Source organism: Perognathus longimembris, chromosome 7 (genome assembly GCF_023159225.1).
Source record: "Perognathus longimembris pacificus isolate PPM17 chromosome 7, ASM2315922v1, whole genome shotgun sequence".
NCBI lineage: Eukaryota > Metazoa > Chordata > Mammalia > Rodentia > Heteromyidae > Perognathus > Perognathus longimembris.
The window spans coordinates 12,565,261-12,587,903 of record NC_063167.1 but is presented as its reverse complement, the minus strand read 5'-3'; the positions used below and the strand labels follow the sequence as shown (position 1 = coordinate 12,587,903).

At 38.8% G+C, this 22,643-nt stretch overlaps 1 protein-coding gene across 12 annotated transcripts in view; it reads left to right on the top strand.

The window, feature by feature from the left end:
- The window catches only part of Eif4g3 (eukaryotic translation initiation factor 4 gamma 3), a 212,997-nt gene that overhangs the window by 44,533 nt on the left and 145,821 nt on the right, over positions 1 to 22,643 (top strand). For 5 of the 12 annotated variants that reach the window (XM_048350397.1, XM_048350394.1, XM_048350396.1 and 2 more), the window contains exons 3-6: positions 660 to 788; positions 16,943 to 17,038; positions 18,422 to 18,535; positions 22,065 to 22,097. In XM_048350397.1, the coding sequence (XP_048206354.1) occupies positions 17,009 to 17,038; positions 18,422 to 18,535; positions 22,065 to 22,097 (177 nt within the window). In that variant the 5' untranslated portion in view covers positions 660 to 788; positions 16,943 to 17,008. The remainder of the gene's footprint in view (positions 1 to 659; positions 789 to 16,942; positions 17,039 to 18,421; positions 18,536 to 22,064; positions 22,098 to 22,643) is intronic. The other 7 variants (XM_048350400.1, XM_048350399.1, XM_048350395.1 and 4 more) reach the window with 4 other exon arrangements.

Sequence of the window (22,643 nt, the reverse complement as noted above, 5' to 3'; positions counted from 1 at the left end):
ATGAGTTAAGGGCTTGCTGGCATGGTGATTTCATGTGTGTTAATCTCAGGCACTGTGAGGCACAGATCAGACAGATTGTGGTTGAGGGCCAGCCTGTTCATTTGTGAGATCCCATCTCAGTCGATAAGCTGGTCATGTAAAGCTGGCATATAAGCTGGGCATAGTGGCACCAATTTTACTCTTAATACCAGCTATGTGAGTGGGTAAAGGTCTGAGGCTAGTCCTGGGCAGAAACTGGAGATCCTTCCTGAGACATAACGAGCAAAAAAGAGTTGGAGGCCTGGCTCAAGACATAGAATGCGGGGCTGGGGATATGGCCTAGTGGCAAGAGAGCTTGCCTTGTATACATGAGGCCCTGGGTTCAATTCCCCAGCACCACATATACAGAAAACGGCCAGAAGTGGCGCTGTGGCTCAAGTGGCAGAGTGTTAGCCTTGAGCAAAAGGAAGCCAGGGACAGTGCTCAGGCCCTGAGTTCAAGGCCCAGGACTGGCCAAAAAAAAAAAAAAAAGACATAGAATGCTTGCCTAGCAAGCTTGTGGCCCTCGTACGGCTCTACTGGGACAGGGGAAAGACCAGTTCAGCTCTAATTATTAACATTGTGTCACACTACTAGATTACTAGTAAAATGTTCTTATTAAAGTTTTGGTTTCCTTTCAGGTTACACAAGTAGCAAGACAGCCTGGAGCCCCAACACCTTCCCCATATTCAGCACATGAAATAAACAAGGGGCATCCAAATCTCTCTGCAACGCCTCCGGGACATGCATCGTCCCCTGGACTCTCTCAAGTAAGAAAAGGAGTTTTTGTTTTTAAAGAAACTTTATGTAAAATTAACATTCCTGTTTTTCTAGAACACACTCTACGATAAAAAATTGCTTGAAGAGACCACTAACAATTTCATACTTTTACTTTGGAGTGATGAAAATTTTGTTTTCCTGGGGTTGGATGTGTGGATTAGTTGGTAGAACCCTAGCCAATGAGCACAAGTGTCACGTCCCAAATTTGAGTCCCTGTCTCAGACCAAACAGAAAACTTTGGTTCTCTTTTTGATTGTTTAAGAAATTAGAGGGCTGGGGATATAGCCTAGTGGCAAGAGTGCCTGCCTCGGATACACGAGGCCCTAGGTTCGATTCCCCAGCACCACATATACAGAAAACGGCCAGAAGCGGCGCTGTGGCTCAAGTGGCAGAGTGCTAGCCTTGAGCGGGAAGAAGCCAGGGACGGTGCTCGGGCCCTGAGTCCAAGGCCCAGGACTGGCAAAAAAAAAAAAAAAAAAAAAAAAAAAAAAAAAAAAAAAGAAATTAGAATATTATTATAAAGTTTACTAGAAATACCATTTGGATCACTTATAATTAGCTTTTCAGCCTTTAATCTGCTATGGTTTCTCTACCTCTCTTTTTGTGCAAAGCTGGTAATTATTTTCTACTTTTATGAAAATAAGTTGTCTTTTTCTCTTAAGATGAAAAAAAATTTTTTTTTTTTATTTGTAACTGGCTTATTGGAATTCGTGTCTTTGAGCTTCTCTTTGCTCAAGACTGGAGCTCTACCACTTGAACCACAGCATCACTTCTGGCCTTTTCTGTTTATGTAGTGTTGAGGAATCAAACCCAGGGCTTCATGCATGCTAGGCAAGCACTCTACCACTAAGCCACATTCCCAGCCCTAGGCCTTAATTTGTACATTTACCTGTTAAGGAACTATAAGCAAGTGTTCTGTGGGTTTTTTTTTTTGTTTGTTTTTTGCCAGTTCTCATCCTCCATGGGGTTTCTTTTCTTTTCTTTTCTTTTTTTGTGCCAGTCCTAGGGCTTGAATTCAGGGTCTGAGCACTGTCCTTGGCTTCTTTTTTGCTCAAGACTAGCACTCTTCCACTTGAGCCACAGCGCCGGCCTTTTTCTATATATGTGGTGCTGAGGAATTGAACCCAGGGCTTCATGTATGCGAGGCGAGCAATCTTGCTACTAGGCCATATTCCCAGCCCCTCCATGGGGTTTCTTTATGCTTCAAAGCTGACTAGACTTAGCAAAGCCATTATTGGAATGAAGAGATTCAGCATTTAAGCATGTAAGAACTTCTGTTTTTAGCAGTGAAATAACTTTTTTTTAACATTTTGCTTTTAAATTTTAAGCATTTTGAACTCAGAATTGGTAATTATAAATTAGGGACTGATTAATGATAGTTTTAGACTATAGTATGTTGAGAACAGTGAGCTCAGGATAGCTCAGTGGCAGAGCACCAGCATAGAATGTTTATAAAAGAAATTGCAGTGGCAAGGAATGTGGCTTAATGATAGAGTGCTTGCCTAGCATGCATGAGACCTTGGGTTCAATTCTTTGGTACCAAGTAAATGTAATAAATAATAAAACGATTAAAATAAAAAGAAATTGCAATTTTCCAAACCATGGTTTGACTGGTCCTATTAAGATCTATGTGAATTAATTTACCATGGATTGAGTCTTATGTTTAAACTCTTTCTAAATCATCTAGAGTTTTGAATATTGAAGATAGGAAAAAAATGAGTTCTTAATTGTTTAAATGTAGTTTTTGAGTTGATCTTTTTATAATTGAACAGAACAGGTTAAGTCTAATCAAGAGGAAAAAAACCACAATAATTTGAATAGATTTTAATAAGGATTATTAAGTATAACTGGCTTTTGAGTAATGATGTTTGACAAGAAAAAGAAAGACCTTTCAAGAATGGCATATTTGTATAGCAGTTGTACATCCTAGTTCTGCGGTAGTTCTTTACATTCTAGGGCTTTGCCAAGGGTGTGGCTCAGCTAATGGTAGAAAACTCACTGTGGACTTGCCGAAAGGTTTTTATCTGGAACTCTGTTAGAAATTTGCTGTGTGGAATGTTAAGAAAAGCTTACTTCACCACTGGTTTCCTGTAGCCAATTGCTCCTGTTGTATACAATGACTCAAGGCTTTAACAGCTTCTCTTTTGCCAAAGATAATTGAATTAACATTGGATTTTCTAGATGACTCCAAAATGGTGAAGCAACTTGTGCTGCAACCTAGACTTGCTGTAGAATTTCTTTTGTCCTCTTTCTTCTTCAAAATTGGGAACTTCTGTATTGACTATGTAGGTAAATCAAGGTAGCACACTCATATGTACTATTTATTGCTTTCAAAAGTCAAAAAGATGAGTTAAAATCATGTGCTGCTGCAGTTGCTTCCTCCTGTTCCCCCTTCCTTTCTCCTCCTTTTTAGTGGTATTGAATATTGGATGAGAGACTGTTCTCTGAACACTGGGCTAAGATCCTTACTTTTGATGAAACATGGTGTAGCTTGCTGAACCATGTCAGTGAAACTTACTGGGAATCTGTGCTCTGGAACTTGCTAGAATCCTTCCTGCTATGGTACTGAAGGAAAACTGTTCATAGGGGGATTCTCAGAAGAGGCTCTGTTACAAACCTTGTGGAGAATACCAGGAGGAACAGCAGTTGGCTGCTGGTGCTGCTGTCTGCTGTGTGCTGTAGCTAAAGCCTGGCACTGAAGAAGCTGGTCCCTGGAGAAGCCAAATTCTAGAGGCTTGTCCGGGCTGTAGGAGCCTTTTCCAAATGCATAGGACCCAGGAGGCAATTATACTGTGCTTCTACTGACAAAATTTACCAAATTTACCAAATACAATGTCGAAGTACTTATAGAGCACAGATCAATTTTTATATCATAGGCAGAACAGTGAAGTTTTAGCTGAAATTCAAGCCAACTAATAGTTGGCCAGTTGTTTCAGTTTGTGATTTGACCTGCACAGTTGTCCAAAGCACTTAGGTTTTCTGAAGGTCAAAGCTTCTTTTTTTTTTTTTTATCTTATTTATTGTCAATGTGATGTACAGAGAGGTTACAGTTTCATCTATTAGGCATTGGATACATTTCTTGTACTGTTTGCTACCTCCTCCCTCATTCTCCCCTCCCCCCTCTCCAGGTCAAAGCTTCTTATAAAGATTGTTGAGTGGTTGAGTGGTACAAGTTGTTGGTCTAGTCTGTGTGTCACTTATCAACTTCCTGAAAGTATGTTTGTTTTGTCTGTTTTTCTTCTTTCTTTCTCCTCTTTTTTTCCTTCCTCCACTTCTGCTCTCCTCATTTTTTTTCTTTTTTGTTTTGCTGGTCCTGGGGCTTGAATTCTGGGCCTGGGTGCTGTCCCTGAGCCTCTCTGTGATCAAAGCTAGCGCTCTATTACTTGAACCACAGCATCACTTCTGCCTTTTTTTTTTTGGCCAGTCCTGGGCCTTGGACTCAGGGCCTGAGCACTGTCCCTGGCTTCTTCCCGCTCAAGGCTAGCACTCTGCCACTTGAGCCACAGTGCCGCTTCTGGCCGTTTTCTGTATATGTGGTGCTGGGGAATCGAACCTAGGGCCTCGTGTATCCGAGGCAGGCACTCTTGCCACTAGGCTATATCCCCAGCCCTTTTTTTTTTTTTTTTGAGTGGTTTATTGGAAATTAATAGTCTCAGGGACTTTCCTGTTCTGGCTGGCTTTGAAACTATGATCCTCAGATCTCAGCCTCCTGAGTAGGAGCCACTTGTGCCTGGCTTCTCCTCTTTTTTTTTTTTTTTGCTGTTTAATAAATGCTTATTGATATTCCTTATTTGAAGTTGGGTTAGCAGCTAGAGATAATTAGTCAAACATCCTGCAACTTAGTATAGAGCCTCTTATTTGGGGTTAAAATGTGTAATATGATCCTCTTGTGAACACCTAAAATTTGAGAAATCGTAGATGGATGGACCCACAAGCCAAAGAAATATTTGTTCAAGATTTTGTCAATTTTTATGATGGTTTTTCTACTGAGTAGAGTGTTTCATAGATGACCACTCATTAGGGCTTAAGTGATAGTGTTAGCAACATTTTGTTTAACTTTACATGGAACAGAAGGACATCATGCAGATGTCCTTTTCTACTCACTGCCAGTGATTCTATGTGTTATATTAACCAAGACAGTTACTCTAAATCTTATTACTCTTGATTAGCCTATGATTGCCGTCTTTTATCATTTAACTTCAAATTTTGATATGCCTTTTTAGTGCAGTTTATAACATGACAACCACAAACATTCAGTTACACAGGGCATTTGCCAATATCTTGTCAGGAAAATAAGCAAGTATATATACTGTTTCAGCTAGAATTAATGATTAATAAGGACTTCTTTTTCTGGTCCTGGAACTTGAACTTAGGGCTTCAGGAAAAGGACCCAGGAGGCAAAACCCTCTTTTCAATATTATACTGTACCTCTATATGGACAAAATTTAACAAATTTACCAAGTAAATTTATTTACCAAATAAAGTGTTGAAATACTGTCCCTGAGCTTATTATGCTCAAGGTTAGCATTCTATTACTTGAGCCACAGCGCCACCTCTGGCCTTGAATTTGGCTGCAAGGGCTACTACCTTAGACCACAGTCCTTTTACTTATACCTCCTGTATAGCTTTGTTTAAGAAACCAGTGTCTGACTTGTTGATTGAGATGGGTTCTTACTGTTTTTCAAAAAAAATAGCTTAGCCAGTGCTGGTGGCTCACACCTGTAGTCCTAGCTACTCAGGAGGCAGAGATCTGAGGATCCAGGTTCAAAGCCAGCCCAGGCACGAAAATCCATGAGACTCCATTTAACTAACCACCAGAAAACCAGAAGTGGGGCTGTGGCTCAAGTGGTAAAGTGCTAGGCTTGAGCTGAAGAGCTCAGGGACAGCACTCAGGCCCAGAGTTCAAGCCCCACCAAAAAGAATAGATTATGTTAGTTACACAGGAGTATTTCATAGTTCCATCTCCACATGTTAATGGTATATTAAAACGATCTCATTTTTTCCTCCCTTCCTCCCTCCCTCCCTCCCTCCCTCCCTCCCTCTCCTTCCTTCCTTCCTTCCTTCCTTCCTTCCTTCCTTCCTTCCTTCCTTCCTTCCTTCCTTCCGTCCGTCCGTCTTACCTTTTTTGGTACTGGGGACCAAATCCAGGATGATGTACTTGTGCTAGGCAAATGCTTTGCCGCTGAGCTACACCCCAGCCCTTGTTTTCTGAATGTGGATATTCAGTTTTTGAATATTTTTTGTTGAAAACTGTCCTTTCCCATTGCCTAATCTTGTCACACTTGTCAAAAATCATTGGACCATATGTGCAGAGATTTCTTTCTGTTACCTGTTCTTTTCTATTTGTCTTTGTGTCGATCATTTGCCAGTACTATCCTGATTTAATTGCTGTAGTTTTGTACAGGTTGAATATCTGAAATATTTGGGACTGAAGTATTTTATACTTAAGAAGTTTTTGGATTATGAAATAATCGAATAGACTTTACTGGTTGAAAATCCTTAATCCTAAAATCTGAAATGCTCCAAAGTCCATGTTCTGGACTTTAGATCTGTATTTTTAAAAACCCTCTTGAGTTTTTCTACTGTACTTTCACAACACAGTTTCCTTCTTATACCCATAACATCTGGGTATGAAATAACTAAGTTTAGCCTTTTATTTTGTTTTTGGTGCCAGTCCTGGGGCTTGAACTCAGAGTTGGAGTGCTGTCCCTGAGCTCTTACACAAGGCTAGTGTTCCTGCCCAAACTGGCTTCAAATCGCAACCTTTAGATCTCAACCTGAGCCATCTGCACCCTTCTATTAAGTTCTAGCTATAAATGATAATTCTTAAAGCCCTTCTAAGATTTGATCAGTTCGCAAGCTCAGGGAGAATATCCCTGGCTTCTTTTTGTTCAAGGCTAGCACTCTACCACTTGAGCCACAGCACCACTTCTGGCTCTGGCCTTTTCTGTTTATGTGGTGCTGAGAAATCGAACCCAGAGCTTCATGCATGCCAGGCAAGCACTATACCACTGAGCCACATTACTAGCCCCAGGGAGACAATATATTTTACAAGCTTATTGCAAAGGATGTTTAAACAATATAAACACAGAGCTAAATGAAGAAATACACATGACCTGATCTGGATGCTCACAAGTGCAGGGATTTCTGTTTTTATGGCTAGAAGTAAAGGGGCAGCAGCACAAATGCTCTGAGGACTTAGGGAATTACAGCTTGCTCTCCCAGTTGGCCTATGATGTTTTAACTAACTTACAGTCTTGGAGAAACTTGTCTTTGGCATTAGAGTACGAGCTGGATTGTCATACATTGTAGAATAAAGCTAAGTGATGAATACTATAGGATTCTGAGAGCTGGAGTACCCTGTCAGACCTAGGTGTATTATGAACACCATCCTATTAGGTGAATTCATCGTTGTTCACTAAAAACCACAGTGTTTAATTTTTGAGCTACTTATAAAGAGCACAGAAATGGTGGTACCTGTGTGCAGTGTTACTTTCTTCCATATAATGTTGCCACTCAATAAGAAAGAGGCAGATATGCTATCTGGGGCTTGAATTCAAGGTTGGCTCTCTTACGATTGAGTCACACCTTCACTTCTGACTTTTTGCTGGTTAATTGAATCTAAGAGTCTCATGGATTTGTATGCCTGGGCTTGCTGTAGACTTAGGTCTTCAGATTGAGAAGCCATTTCTCTCTAGTAGCTTATGAGCAATGGTTAACTTTAAAAATTATTTGCTTTTTATTATAAAGGTGATGCACAGAGGGATTACAATGATGTGAGTCAGGTAATGAGTACATTTCCCTTCATACAGTGTCTTCTGTTCCCTAACTCTCTCTCAATCCCTCCCTCCCATCTCCACCCACAAGTTGTATTGTTTTCTTTCATCAGTGTCCAGTGAGCTCCATCCACTGTTGCAGTTTTCACCCTTTTTCCCTTGAGGTTGTATAATTAACTTTTTATAGGTAATACACTTACATCCTAGTTTGTTCTTAAGTATTCCTTGCAGTATTGATCTTATATACTAACTTATTTTGGTGATAAAACCAAATTATAGCTTGACAGATACTGTATAATTATCCCTTCAATTTGAGTGACTAACAGCTTCCATGCAATCCAATTTTTATGGATATAAAGCTCAAATACAGTGGTCTTCAAACTTTTTAAAGCAGCAAAAGAAATTGCTTCATAAGAGTAGAAGTACCTGATCCATAGTGAATTCTCAATCTTCAGTGATTGAAAATTAGCTCTATGTGAAAATTTCCAAAAAGATTTATTTTTGACTGCAGTATGATTGTTGTATTTGGGTTAACAGAGAAGTCTTTTGTGACTGGTACTGTTAACCTATTGTAAACTTTAATGATAGTTTATTTTATATGTACAAGCTTAACAACAACAACAACAGCAGCAAGAACAAAATAGTTTATTTAAGGCCTTTAACTTTTTTCTTTTTTTTTTTTTTCCTGAAGAAAGACAGGGGTTTGGCTGGGCACCTGTGGCTTATACCTATAATCCTTGCTACTCTGGAGGCTGAGATCTGAAGCCAGCCCTGACAGGAAAGTCTGTGAGACCCTTATCTCTCATTAATGTCCCCTCCTCAATAAAAAGCTGGAAGTAGAGCTGTGGCTCAGTGTTAGAGGACTAGCCTTGGGCAAAAAAACTCAGGGATAGCATCCAGGCCCTGAGTTCAGCCCCAGGACTGGCACAAAACAAAACAACAACAAAAAAAGAGATTATTTAATCTATTTTATGGCTCTTACCATAGTCACATAATTAAAATTGAGTTCCTAACTTGAAAAGTCTTCTGTCGGGATACCATGTAACGCACTTACGCCAGTAGCAATTGACTAGAGCATTTTTCTGGTCTAATTCAAAACATTTACAGAGCCTGGTGCTAATCCCTTTACATCTGTAATCCTAGCTACTTAGGAGGTAGAGATCTGAGAATGCTGGTTCAAAGCCAGCCCAGGCAGGAAAGTCTGTGAGACTATCTCTACTAAACCACCAGAAAACTGGAAGTGGTGCTATGGTGCGAAGTGGTAAGAGTGCTAGCCTTGAGTGAAAGCAGCTCAGGGACAGTGCTAGACCCTCATTTCAAGCCCCAGGACTGGCAAACAACAACAAAACAGAGCCACTGTGTAGTAGTTGGGCACAGGACATACTCTCTTTCTGTAACTGATTTTTCCTGTTAAGGTATTTAAAGAAATGTTAGAGTATTTAAAGTTCATCATTTCTTTGCACTAAGTTATTATTATTTCAGTTTGCAAAGTATGATGTAAAATTACTTTTTTCAAAAACAGTTACATTTTGCTGGGCACCAGTGTCTCATGCCTATAATCCTAGCTACTGAATATATTTCACAATATTACAGGAGCCATCTTTTCTTATGACAGTTCTTTTCATGGGCAACAGTAGCTCACATTTATGATTGCAGCTACTCAGGAGGCTGAGATCTGAGGATCACGGTTTGAAGCCAGCTTGGCAGGAAAGTCTTTGAGACTCTTTTTTCCAATTAGCCTCCAAAAGACTGGAAATGGAGCTGTGGCTTAAGTAGTAGAGCACTAGCTTTCAGTGGGAAGAATTTAGGGACAGCACCTAGGTCCCCAGTACTAGGACCACAAAAAGTTTCTCTAGGATAATAATCATTCACTTTTTTTTTGTATATGAGGCAAGCACTCTTGCCACTAGGCCATATTCCCAGCCCAATACTCATTCATTGTAATAATGAATGTAATAAAGAATAAGAGTAGCTGGATAGCCTGATGTGAAATAAAACATTATATCTTGATGTTTGGATTGCTTTAAACATTCATTAAAAAATTCCAAAAGCAGGGGCTGGGGATATAGCCTAGTGGCAAGAGTGCCTGCCTCGGATACACGAGGCCCTAGGTTCGATTCCCCAGCACCACATATACAGAAAACGGCCAGAAGCGGCGCTGTGGCTCAAGTGGCAGAGTGCTAGCCTTGAGCGGGAAGAAGCCAGGGACGGTGCTCGGGCCCTGAGTCCAAGGCCCAGGACTGGCCCCCCCCCCAAAAAAAAAAAAAAAATTCCAAAAGCAGCCAGGCAGTGGTGGCTCATGCCTGTATGTAATCCTAGCCACTTAGGAGGCTGAGCTCTGAGGATTGAATTTAGACAGCCCAGGAAAGAAAGCCTGTGATAGGTGAGACTCTTATTTCCAATTAATTACTTAAAAAAAGCCAGAAGTGGAGTTGTGCCTCAAGTGGTAGAGTGCTAGCCTTGAGCAAAAAAGCTCAAAGACAGCACCAGGCTCCAAGTTTAAGCCGCAGGACTGGCACAAAACAAAACATTTCCAAAAGCCACAATTAAGTAAGAGTAGTACTTGTAGATAATATTTAACTCAGCCCTTTTAGTTTTCTATTAGGATTGTCCTTGATGTTGAAAATAGATTCCATTTAGAAATTAACAGCCTCTTTACTGTAGCACTCAAGAACCCTTGAGTACAGTTGAGCGATTGAATTATATTAATATTGCAGAGAAATTTTCTTTTTGTTATTCTAACTAAAAGGAGATTGATTATACATTCTTTGTATATTCACTTGGAGGTAGGGAGCCCTCCACCATTACATCCAAACTATAAACTCTGGTAAACAATAGACTACATTATAGAGCAAGGCACAATGGTGCTTCCTACTGTAAACCCAGCACTCAGGAGGCCGAGGCAGGAGAATTGAAAATTTGAGGTCAGCCTGGGCCACATAATGAAAATTTGCCTCAGAAAGACAGAGTGGGGGGTGGAGGGGCACAGGACAGACATTGCATTATAGGTAGTGAAATTTCATTTAGAAAATAGAAACCTGGTTGTGAGATCTTGAGTAAGTTAAGTGAGTGTCTTGCCATTTGTTAAGCAGAAATAACAATATCTACATAAAGTAATAGAAAAATTGAGTCAGACAACAGAAGCCAAACCTTGGCAAATGCTGGGTGCTCAATAAATGTGTGTGGCATTTCCTTTGTTAGAGTACTTGTGGAATACTTGTTTCCTTAAAGTTAATTCTAGGGAATAAATGTCTAATATGGCTTCACTATCATATTTCTAGGATTTCTTTCTTGAGCTTTTTTATCTCAGTTTGTAATATTTGAATCACTATTACTAAGAACCAGGACTTACTGAAGGCATTAATTAGTATTGTTAAATATTTAGAACCTAAGCTGGGTACCGGTGGCTCATGCCTGTAGTTCTAGCTACTCAGGAGGCTGAGATCCAAGGATCACAGTTCACAGCCAGCTTCAGTTAACCACCAGAAAACTGAGAGTGGCACTGTGGCTTAAGTGGTAGAGTGCTAACCTTGAGCTGAAGAGATCAGAGACAGCAACCAGGCCCAGAGTTCACACACAACCCCCCCACAACCAACCAAAAAAAAAAAAAAAGTGCTCAATACTACTAAAAGCTTTTGTTTGATTCTCACTGAAATTATTTCGAACAATTTATTTCTTTAGCAATTCTGCTTAAAAAAAAATCACAGAACTTTAGGCAAAGCTGAAATCTGAGAAAACCCACTCAGAATGTTAAGGCAATGACTTTGACACATCTGGAAATGATGCAGTGAGGGTGATCTGTGTGTCATTCAATAGTGTTAACTGTCTAGGAAGCAGAAAAATTCTGTCCAGTAGGCACATCTATTATTTGCTTCTTCCAGAAGCAATCTTTCTGTTGCCATTGATTTGGAAAGAAGTGCAAGTGTTAGTTTCTGGGTTATGTTATGCAGGCTTTTACTGTGTTTTTTTTTTTTTTTTTTTCTTAGACATTCTGGGGAAACCAGACCCTTTTCACTCAAGGTTAGTGCTCAACTACTTTGAACCACAGTAAAACTTCCAGTTGTGGTTAGTTGGAGATAAGAATCTCAAGGACTGGGCTAGCTTTGAACTGTGATCCTTAGATCTCAGCCTCCTGAGTAGCCAGGATTACAGGCGTGAGCCACCAGTGCCCAGCTTGTATTACATTTTTATCTGTTCGTGGGTACCTAGACTTTTTGTATAAACAGTGCTACAGGGCTGAGAATATGGCCTAGTGGCAAGAGTGCTTGCCTTGTATACATAAAGCCCTAGGTTCGATTCCTCAGCACCACATATATAGAAAAGACCAGAAGTGTCGCTGTGGTTCAAGTGGCAGAGTACTAGCCTTGAAAAGAAGCCAGGGACAATGCTCAGGCCCTGAGTCCAAGCCCCAGGACTGGCCAAACAAAACAGTGCTACAGAGCCCTGCCTACACTCGCCTGCTTTTACTCTTTTGTTTGTGCACGTCTGTTTTCCCCCAGCACCAGTTGTTGAAAATGTAGTTCTTCCTTCTCGGTTGATCTTTGTACCCTTTTCAAAACCATTTGACAGTACATTTGGATTTTTCTTTCTGGACAGTTTATTCTGTTTCATTGCTATGTTTGTCTGTCTTGATGCCAGCACTGTTTGTTCTTATTTTTGTAGATTTTTAATTTTCTTTCTTTTTTTTTTTTGGCCAGTCCTGGGCCTTGGACTCAGGGTCTAAGCACTGTCCCTGGCTTCTTTTTGCTCAAGGCTAGCACTCTGCCCCTTGAGCCACAGCGCCACTTCTGGCCATCTTCTATATATGTGGTGCTGGGGAATTGAACCCAGGGCTTCATGTATATGAGGCGAGCACTCTTGCCACTAGGCCATATTCCCAGCCCCTTATTCTACAATTTGAACAGTTAAAAGTTCTGACATAATACAAATACATACCCATTTCTGAAGCTGAAACAGAGAAAAAAATTTGGAAAGGTCAAAATAGAAAGATAAACTTGGTATACCTTAGGGAAATTTATGAATGTGGCTTGATGGTAATAGCCTCTGAGATGAGGGGGAAGTGGAACTTGGCACCCAGTCATGCCACACCTTAGGATGTCTACTTCTCACTCCTATATGTGGTTGCTGAGAAAGTTCTCTTTTAGTGTACTAATTATCTCTTAAATCTTCCTTCTTTCTCCAGATTTCCTGTTGTAGATCTGGCCCTGTTATCATGTACCTAGAATATTGGAATAGCTTTCTATCTGGTATTGTGACATCAGTGTCTTTTCTGGGATTCCTGTTGTAGCTTCTCATTAAATGTGTCTGGTATTACTGCCCTGCCCATTCTTACCTGATGCCTTCATGGTAATATCTTATTTGAGATATCGTTAGGTACTTAACTTTACTAAAGAACTTAATCTCATTCTCTGAATTTACCTTCTTCTACTCTGCCCTATCCACTTCTTTCCTTTGGCATTACTGACCTGTTCATGTTTCAGCAGACATGCCTTCCTTTTTCAGGTTTTTGTCCTTTTTATGTTCTGTTTTGCCTATACATGATGTTGCGCCTCTACTTTCATAGGTAACTGCAAGCTAATCATTCATCCTTTGGTGAACTATCAACTGTTAGAACTACCTGGAAAACTTCTAAGAGGAAATATTATTCAATTTCTTTTGTACATTCTGACATTGTCTTGACTATAATATTTTTACATTGTTCAATAATGTAAAATATTATTCAGTGATCTGTGAATCTCATTTGCAAAGGAATCATATCTTCTTCAACCTTATTTCTATGACTTCCAGTGCTCTTAAAAAAATCCACCAAAAGCCAGGCACCATTACAGTATGCCTATAATCCTAGCTACTCAGAGGCTGAAATCTGAGGACCACAGTTCAAAACCAACCCAGGCAGAAAAGTCTCTCTATCTCTAACCAGCAAAAGCCAGACGTGGAAATATGGCTTAAGTGGCAGAGAACCAGCTAAGCGAGAGCAGGAGGTTCTGAATTCAGGTACCAGTACCACACCAGAAAACAAGTGAAACATGAAAATATACAGATTTGTTGGATTACTGATGAGTATCGTTTTTGTTTTTTTCTCTTTTTTTAGGGGGAGTACAAGGGGGTTGGTACCAGGTTTTGAAATCAGATTCTTGAATTTTCAAGTGCTCTACTGATGAACCATCACTATAAATATCTTACATTTTTGTGTTTATCTCATTCCAATTTGAGTATAATGTTTTTGTGTACCTCCCCCTTCGCTGATAACATTGCTAATTAGCATCCTCAAAGGACAAATAATATAAAGTAGTTTTACTTTGAAGCTTTTTTTATATTAAGTCAAGAACATTGACCTTGGCATTCGTGATGCGTTAGAATGAAAACCAAGGGAATATATTAAATTATGTCCAAGCTATGATGACAATTCTATGTAAGTACATTCACTAGTAGTTCGCTGGAGCGATTGTTATTTCTGAAGTGAGAGGTCCTAGTAGGGTTGGCATTTGCTAGCCTTCTGTTTTTATTTGCATTCATTATTGTATTTTCAGGACCTCAGTGTGTTAATGGTTGGGGAAGAAACCTATGATGCCTAAATTGAACTTTATCATAAACTAGATGGTGTTATTTAGGACATATATATATATATATATATATATTTTTTTTTTTTTTAGTAAACTGTAACTTATGGAAAGAATGGGAGAAGCCAAGTATAGTGGTCAGGCATCCATTACTACTGAATTACTAGACATAGGAAATGCAGGGTTATGAGTGGGTGACTTGGCTGTTTTCTGAATCTCTCATGTGATTGATTTGGCATGATGTCCTTGTATTTTGGGCAGATTAAGTTCTGTGGGAGTCACATTACACAGCAGGCATTGTGTTGATTTAACTATCTCAGTGATAATCTAAATATAACTTGTTGATTTTTTGTTTTGGTTTCATATTACCCTTAATATCACAAGATAAAAAAATCATAATAGTGATCCATTATTGTGTATTCCCTAAAATTTTTGAATATATAGTCACCTAGTACTAATATACCATCTTTAATATGAAGATGAAAGCTTTGATATCAGTATAAGGGAAAGAAAATAGCAATACACCGCCCCCTGCCCCCCCCCCCCCAAGTCGTGGGGCTTGAATCAGGGCCTGAGCACTGTCCCTGGCTTCTTTTTGCTCAAGGCTAGCACTCTACCACTTGAGCCACAGTGCCACTTCTGGCTTTTTCTATATATGTGGTGCTGAGGAATCAACCCAGGGCTTCATGTATGTGAAGCAAGCACTCTACCACAAGGTCATATTCCCAGCCCGCCCCTTCAGCTTTTAAAAATAGTTATTTTTATTTTTTTGTTTATGTGATACTGAGGAATTGAAGACCAGGGCCTCATGCATGCTCGGTAAGCAGTCTACCACTAAGACACACTCCCAACCCTCAGAAAACAGCTTTCTTATTATCTAGAAAAGAATTTGTGCCATATCATTTTAATTTTTATTCTAAACATGCAGTTGTAGAGAGTCATAACCATCACTAACTGATTTATTTACTAAATTTTGTATAGGAGCATTTTTTTTCTTTGTGAGATCATATTGTATACATGTTTGAAATGAAAATAACTGTCATTTGTTACATTTTGTTAGTTTTAAATCATGGTAATATTTTAAGTTAGATTTAATCATCTTGTACTAAATGTTTATATTATCAGGCAATGGAGTTGAGTCTTCAGAGTGTACAATGTGACTTACTATGATATTATTATGCGATTTATCTAATCTTTCTGTTTGGCCTCAAATAAGAGAACACTGAATCCTAAGCTTACTTAATGATTATACCCTGTTCATTTGTCTGGGAAGCAATTAATGAGTCATTATGGCATACTCTTTTTGGCATTTGAATGTTTTTGTTTTTGAGATTCAGCATATGCACCATATAAACATGAGCCTCTAATTATTTCAAAAGAGAAAAAGGTAACTGGATTTATTAAGAAGAAATAAATGCCAGCATTCTGTTTACAATATTTCTTAACTGAGTGAGAGTATTAGATCAGTCTGTTGGTTCATTGAATTGTATTGTTTACAATACTTGGGTGTATATATATATATATGCGTGTGAAAATATCCATGTAGAAAAATGTTAATCAAACATGACATTTGTTTTTTATTATTATATTGTTACTATATATATATATATAAAAGTTTGTGCCAGTTCTGGGGCTTGAATTCAGGGACTGGATGCTCTGAGCTTTTCTGTTCAAGGCTAGTGCTCTACCACTTACTCCACAGCTTCACTTCCAGATTTTTGGTAGTTAATTGGATATGAGAGTTTCACAGACATTTCTGATTGGGTTGGTTTCAAACTGCAGTCCTCGGATCTCAGTCTCCTGATTAGTTAGGATTACAGGCGTGACACTGGTGCACTGTTAAAAAAATAAATCAGAAATCCCATTAAAAACTTTAACAGTTTTTTTTTTTTTCTTTTGGCCAGTCCTGGGCATTGGACTCAGGGCCTGAACACTGTTCCTGGCTTCTTTTTGCTCAAGGCTAGCACTCTACCACTTGAGCCACAGTGCCTCTTCTGGCCTTTTCTATATATGTGGTGTTAGGGAATCAAACCCAGGGCTTCATATATACGAGGCAAGCACTCTTGCCACTAGGCCATATTCCCACCCCCTGACTTAGTATTTTTTAGTTGGTGCAGTCAGTAGGAATTTTGTTATATGAACTAGGCAGTTCAGAAAAGGATCTGCATCACAGTTGTTTGGGATGGGCTTGAGAGTTTTATAGAATGATGTAACGAGGTGGTAAAGAATTGAAGTCTCCTCTTGTGGCCCTCCTGAAATGGTTTGGTGTTCAATGGCTGTTCTGATGTGGGAAGTCATATTCCTGCACTTTTGAGAAGGTGAGGGATCTTTGTATTTGATCCTCTGTGTCCTTCCTATTTACCCTCTCAGTAGTGGTCATTTTGCTTCTCAGGATGATTATGCATTCAGGGTCTTAATATGCTTAGTAAGGATATAGTATGCTTAATAAGGATATAGAGTACTTACCTTACTTGCATGTTCAAGGTGTGGGGTTATCCTGGCTTCTGTGATTACAAGAGGGAATGGAATCTTGTCGTGGAGCATCCATTTCTGCTTCTGTTTATTTAGCTGCCCTTGCTAGCAGGTACATTTATTTGAAGTTGTTCCTCCTTGCACTCATGGTTTCAGATAATTGTGTCTAGTTTTTGGGTTGTGAATGCCTAAATTGCTGGAGAGTTAGGTAGAGTTACTGTTTTAATAGTAACAAGTATAGCCACTTCTGTCAGCCCTTTTTTTCTTCAATATCTTGTATTTGTCTCACCATGCTATAAATTTTTAAAACAGAATATTCTTACTATTCTTTGACAGACCCCTTATCCCTCTGGACAGAATGCAGGTCCAACCACATTGGTATACCCTCAAGCCCCTCAAACAATGAATTCACAACCTCAGACCCGTTCTCCGGTAAGTAAGCACATGTTTGTTCTAGAAAATATTCTCCACCTTAGTTCTTTTGGGAAATTGAGATATTTTTTGTGAACTTTGGAACTTTGCCTTAAAGATGATATTCTTATTATTACTATTGGTTAGCATTACATTGTCAGATCTTACACAAAGGAATAATTTAATAACTTATTAACTTAAACTTATTGAGAAAGAAGAAAGGCAGAGATTTTGCTTTTTTACATTTCTGAGGCATGATTTTTATTTTTAAATGTCTGGTTGTATTCAGATTTACTTCATTCCAGCTGTTAATGTGTTTGATGTGTCTTAATACTGTTTAAAATTCAAAAAGAGTTAAAACAGTGATTTTAAAAAGCAAACCAAGTTTTAATTATTTTAAATTCTCAAATTCCAGCAGTTTGGGAAGTAGTATTTTTTGACAGTGTCACTAGGTCAGTCTAAACATTTGATAGTGTGTTTAAATGCATGATACATGCTAAAGGTGTATTATTTTTTTCAAATGGGAACTAAATTCTTGTACAAATGTAAATGCTCTCATCTTCTTCGTTCATCCTTCATGTGGACTGCAATAAGTACTGAGAATGTACTCAAGATCACTGGTCTGTTTCACGAGTGTATACTTGCTTCAGCTTCCATCCTTTGACCGTCGTTTCCTACCCTGCATGATTAGCTTTGGCTAGAGGTGCTTCTGTAACATCTCTCATTGTATCTCACATCCCTCTTTGTCCTTAGGTCTGTGTATTCTTCCGAATACAGGCATCTTCGTTTTGTCCCCAACTTTACCTATTTATTTTTGCCTAGCATACAGGACTATTTCACTGCATTAGTTCCTGTTCATTTGGTTTTATGCATGAATTTTGAGTTGTTGCAATATACCAGAGACTTGCTCAAAAATCTAGGAGACAATAAATTGAAAGAAAAAATGTACTATCTTTCTTATCCTCTTCTTGTCTTCCTTTTCCTTGTTACCCTCTTCTCTAATACTTGTTCTTAGATCCTGGTTCTCTTCATAGGGGGGAAGGAACCATGTCAAAGACAAGGGACTTTAGTCCCAAGTTGCCTGTTTGCTTGTCTCCTTTTTGGCTGAAATGGTCAACACAATGTCTGATGCAAGTTTTGTTCTGAGAATGGTTTGGGGATGTGGACACTAGACTATTTGGAACGGGTCTGGTCTGAGCTCTTAGCTGGTCAGTTTAGATAGGTCAGATTCATTAAATCTGAAACATGGTAAGCTCTTACTGCAAAAAATTCTATGGCCTTCTTATCTTCCCCACTCCCCTCCTTTTAATTATTGGGCAAAAAAACAAGACTTAAATTTACATGGTTAGAACTGGCGCAAAACCTGACTGAAGAGCTGCATCTCTAAACCAGTTTTTTTGACAGCCCAGCAGAACAGTGCCAATACATTGCACAGACAACTGGAAGAGGAGGAAGGTTTTGGAACAGACTCCCGTTTACAGGTCCTTGGCTGGAAGAGGCTGGATAAAATACTGCATTGTAAGCAATATAACAAACTGTACTTCTTGCAGGCAGTGGTGCCTCTGGCACTCATTATTTTTGACCACATCCACTTATTGGCTGATGAAATGCATTGATTGCTTCTTCTCTAAAAGTCTAACCTACATGGCAGTTTTTGCCAGACATAGAGGGGAAAAGAACAACAATTGGGTGGGTCTTCTCTATTGGGAATTAGATAGGAATAATTTGGGGTTTAGGTTTTTCTTACTTTAAACCTGAAGTTGGGATATCCCTTTCAGAAAAATTTGAATTTGAAAGATAAATTTCTAGGCTTCTTTCTCCCCCTTTCTATTTTATAATTGAATATCAAGGGGGAATTGTATGTAGTTGTCAGCCATTTTTTTTCTGTGGTCATAAACTCTTCAGATACTATCCTTTATGCATTTTTGCCATCTGCTCTGCTAGTGACCATTACCACCTGCATTACTAAAAACTATACATTTAGCATTTCATTACATACCTCAAAACAAATGCAAGTGTAGCAGACCGCAGTCTACTCTTGCTTATTGTTTTGGGTCTGATATTCTTTATTTCATTTGTGCTGGTACTGGGAGGGTGAAGTTGGGATAAGAAGCTTGGCAGGATTAGACATCCTAGGTTGCCATGGTCTAGTCTCATCCATCCCATAGCTGTCCAAAATGGTGGGGAGAGGTAAAGCGTTGTACTAAGGAAGGGTCCATTCCTGTGGCTTTGTAGATCAGCTAAAGCTTACTCCATTCTATTTCTGCATTAATGGGCCATTGGCAATTGCACAGTTTAGGCTTTCCTATTCTTCCCTGGACAGCTGCCTTTGCAATCCAAGTGGCTTCAAATGACCCCTCCCTCCTTCAGATTTTCTTTGTGCCTGTATTCTCTTTGATACTTAATATCTTCTTAAGTTCACAGTGTAGAAAAATCTTGTTAAAAAATAAAAAAAACTTGCTGATAAAACATGCCAAATAAGCTACCTATCTGTTCCATTTTCTTATTGTTTCGCAACTCTTGAAAGAACTTAATTTTAAATGGCTTGTGAAAAAGAGAGAAGCTATTGAAAGCTCAATTGGGAGAGGGGGACAGTTAGGCTTTTGCAGTAACCTGTTACTGGTTATTGGTTATTTTTATATTTTGTGGTGCTAAGTGCCAAAGTTACATCAGTGTTAAGTTGGCCATGCTCAGATACCAACTATGTACAGAAGGGTGAGTGAGAGAGTGGGTGGGTGGCATTAATATTGGACCCAAGTTCATACAAGGCTGCTTTTTTTTATATCTATAGTCCTTAGCATTTTAAAGACTTGCCTTTTTAAAAAAAGAAAACAAAGATAAATGATTTTCTATATTCATTATGAGCCAGCAGCGACTACAGTTTGTTCTGTTGCTTACAGCTACCCACAGGATTAAGATTGCTATCATTCCAAATGAAAAAATTCAATAGCCAATGGTGACTAGTGCAAAATAGACTAGGGTATTTTCCCCAAGAGTACTTTCCCACTAACTTTTCCTTTCTGTTTTTTACATACATGTATAGCTTTATATGATAGCCCTCTTGTTCATGAAAAGTTACCTTTTGATGGAGCATTCCAAATATATAAAGTTTTAATTTTTGTATCAGAGCTGTGGAAATGGGACCTTTCTGTGGAACAGTGATAAGACAGGTACTGCTGTACTCAGGTTAATTTTTGACATAGCCTTTCTCTCCCATTTTCCGCAAAAGTGTCATGAACTAATTTCTCCCTTTCTTACCACCCTTCCTTTCATACCACATGGGTGGTTATTACCAAATCTTGAAACTTGATTTCCATAGTAGAGATAACAATGTTTTTTTTCTCACAACTGGAAAATTGAAAATGTAAGATCTCAGTTTTTTTTTAAGAGAAAATTTTCTATGAGAACCATCACTGCTCTTAGTCATCATTTTGAAAAACCATGTTAACGTGGTTACCCAAGATGATGGCAAACCTGATGCACCATAAGCACACAGAGGTCATCAAGGTACTTATTATTATTTAAAAGCAACTGGTCGCCCTTTAGCTTTGAAGATGGATTCTTGACAGATGTCTTCTATATAGGTCTCTTACATACTGTCTTGTGCGCTACTGCAGTTTGTTGAAAACTTTTAGTATAAAGTAAGGCCATTGGGAAAATTATTCTTAATCTCCTGCAAATTCATTTTGCACATACGTTAAATGCTGAGCATGAAGTATTGTTTTTGAAGTTACTCATCAGTCTTAACTCATCTTTAGTGGTGAGGCTATAGAAGGAATGTGGGACTGTATAGGAAGTAAAACTGAAGATACATATTTTAGCTCCTTAATATGTTAAATGAAAACCTTACATGGTTTTCATTATTAAAACAGTGTTGGTAACATAATAGTTAATATATATGAACAGCTAGTATATGGTCCTATGTGTCCTGATGTTTTTCTGCCCTAGAACTTTGATGTTAAAAAAATTCATAAATGAGGGCTGGGGATATAGCCTAGTGGCAAGAGTGCCTGCCTCGGATACACGAGGCCCTAGGTTCGATTCCCCAGCACCACATATACAGAAAATGGCCAGAAGCGGCGCTGTGGCTCAAGTGGCAGAGTGCTAGCCTTGAGCGGGAAGAAGCCAGGGACAGTGCTCAGGCCCTGAGTCCAAGGCCCAGGACTGGCCAAAAAAAAAAAAAAAAAAAAAAAAAAAATCATAAATGAGAAGGCATTTTCTTCATTCTTAGTGAGCAGAAGCATTGTATTACCAACCTCAGAGAACTCTGATTTAGCTGAGGAGTTACTTTCCTTTTGCTTTTATTTCTAGCATCAGCAAGGGTTTTATGACTAGAAGTTGAGAACTGGCTTCTTTTTTTTTTTTTTTTTCCTTCTCATGCCTATAATAATATCATTTTGGTTAATCATGTTGGAGACTGGTGCTCTTTATTAGTGGTTTGCTTTGATGTGCCTGGTATTAAACTTTACTAGCTAATTGCACATAGGCATATGCATACACACAGGCAGTAAGATAGATATTAAAACTTCACACTTATGTCTAAGATAGTCCTGTTTGACTTAAGAAAATTCGCAGTCTGTCATGTTACATTCTTTGTTTCCTGCTAGACATAAGTATGTCCTGGCTATTTCTTGTATGTAAAAGTATTTTTCATGTCCTCCAGCTGTATCAGTTACATACAGCATACTCAATTTTCATACTTGTCTTAGTGTAACAACTTAGTGTTTTGAACTTTCTTTTGCCTTATTTTAGGGTTTTATTTACTTACACGAATATCTTATTAGAGATAGGCGCCCTACGTGCCTAAAGGCTCAGCTGCTTTTCTGCCAGTTGATAAACAACAAAGTACCTCAGTAGTAATGTTAACCTGTTGAATCTTAGTACCTGTCTGTCACTGTCCTGCAGCAAAGCTTTGATTGTTTTGTGTTTTTATTTTCTTTTGGGTTTTTTTTTCTTTTGACATATTGTGTGACATTTTGGTTTTTGTTGTGGTGTTTCTGACTCTTTGTGCCTTTCCTTTTGTGTTTGTTTTCCCTCCTTTTCTCAGTTTGCAGCGGGGCCTCGACCTGCCCATCACCAGGTACTGTACTCCTGCCCCTTCACTCTTACCTTTAATAGTAGATGGGGCTGTAGTAGCTGCTGACTCTTAGAATGCTGCCATCCTGTTGGGCCATCCGTCTCCTGGTCAAGAGTAATTTCTGGCTTATACCTAGAATTCAGTTCTTTTTGCCTGTGTATTTTTCCTGCGTTTTGTTATTAATAATCCCTACACTTCCGTTTATAGCTCAATTTAAAATATGGTGGTTTTATCCTCCCCAAAAATATTGCATTAAATTTAGACAACTTCAGAAAGTTTCAGCTATATTAAGCCCTTATTGATTTTGGGATCCCAAGCACTAAGGTTAACTGAGTAGAGCAGGCAGCATTCTAAGAGTTTTCTGTTAACATTCCAAAATAACTTGTATTGATGTGTATGCAAATAGCCTTAGTTCTCTAAAACCACTGTTAATCTCACTTACTAATTTAAGTCTAATAACAAATTGATTATCAGCAATGTATACTCATTTCCTATATATAACTTTATCCTTAGGATAATAGAAAATAGATACCTTATTTAAGTTTAATG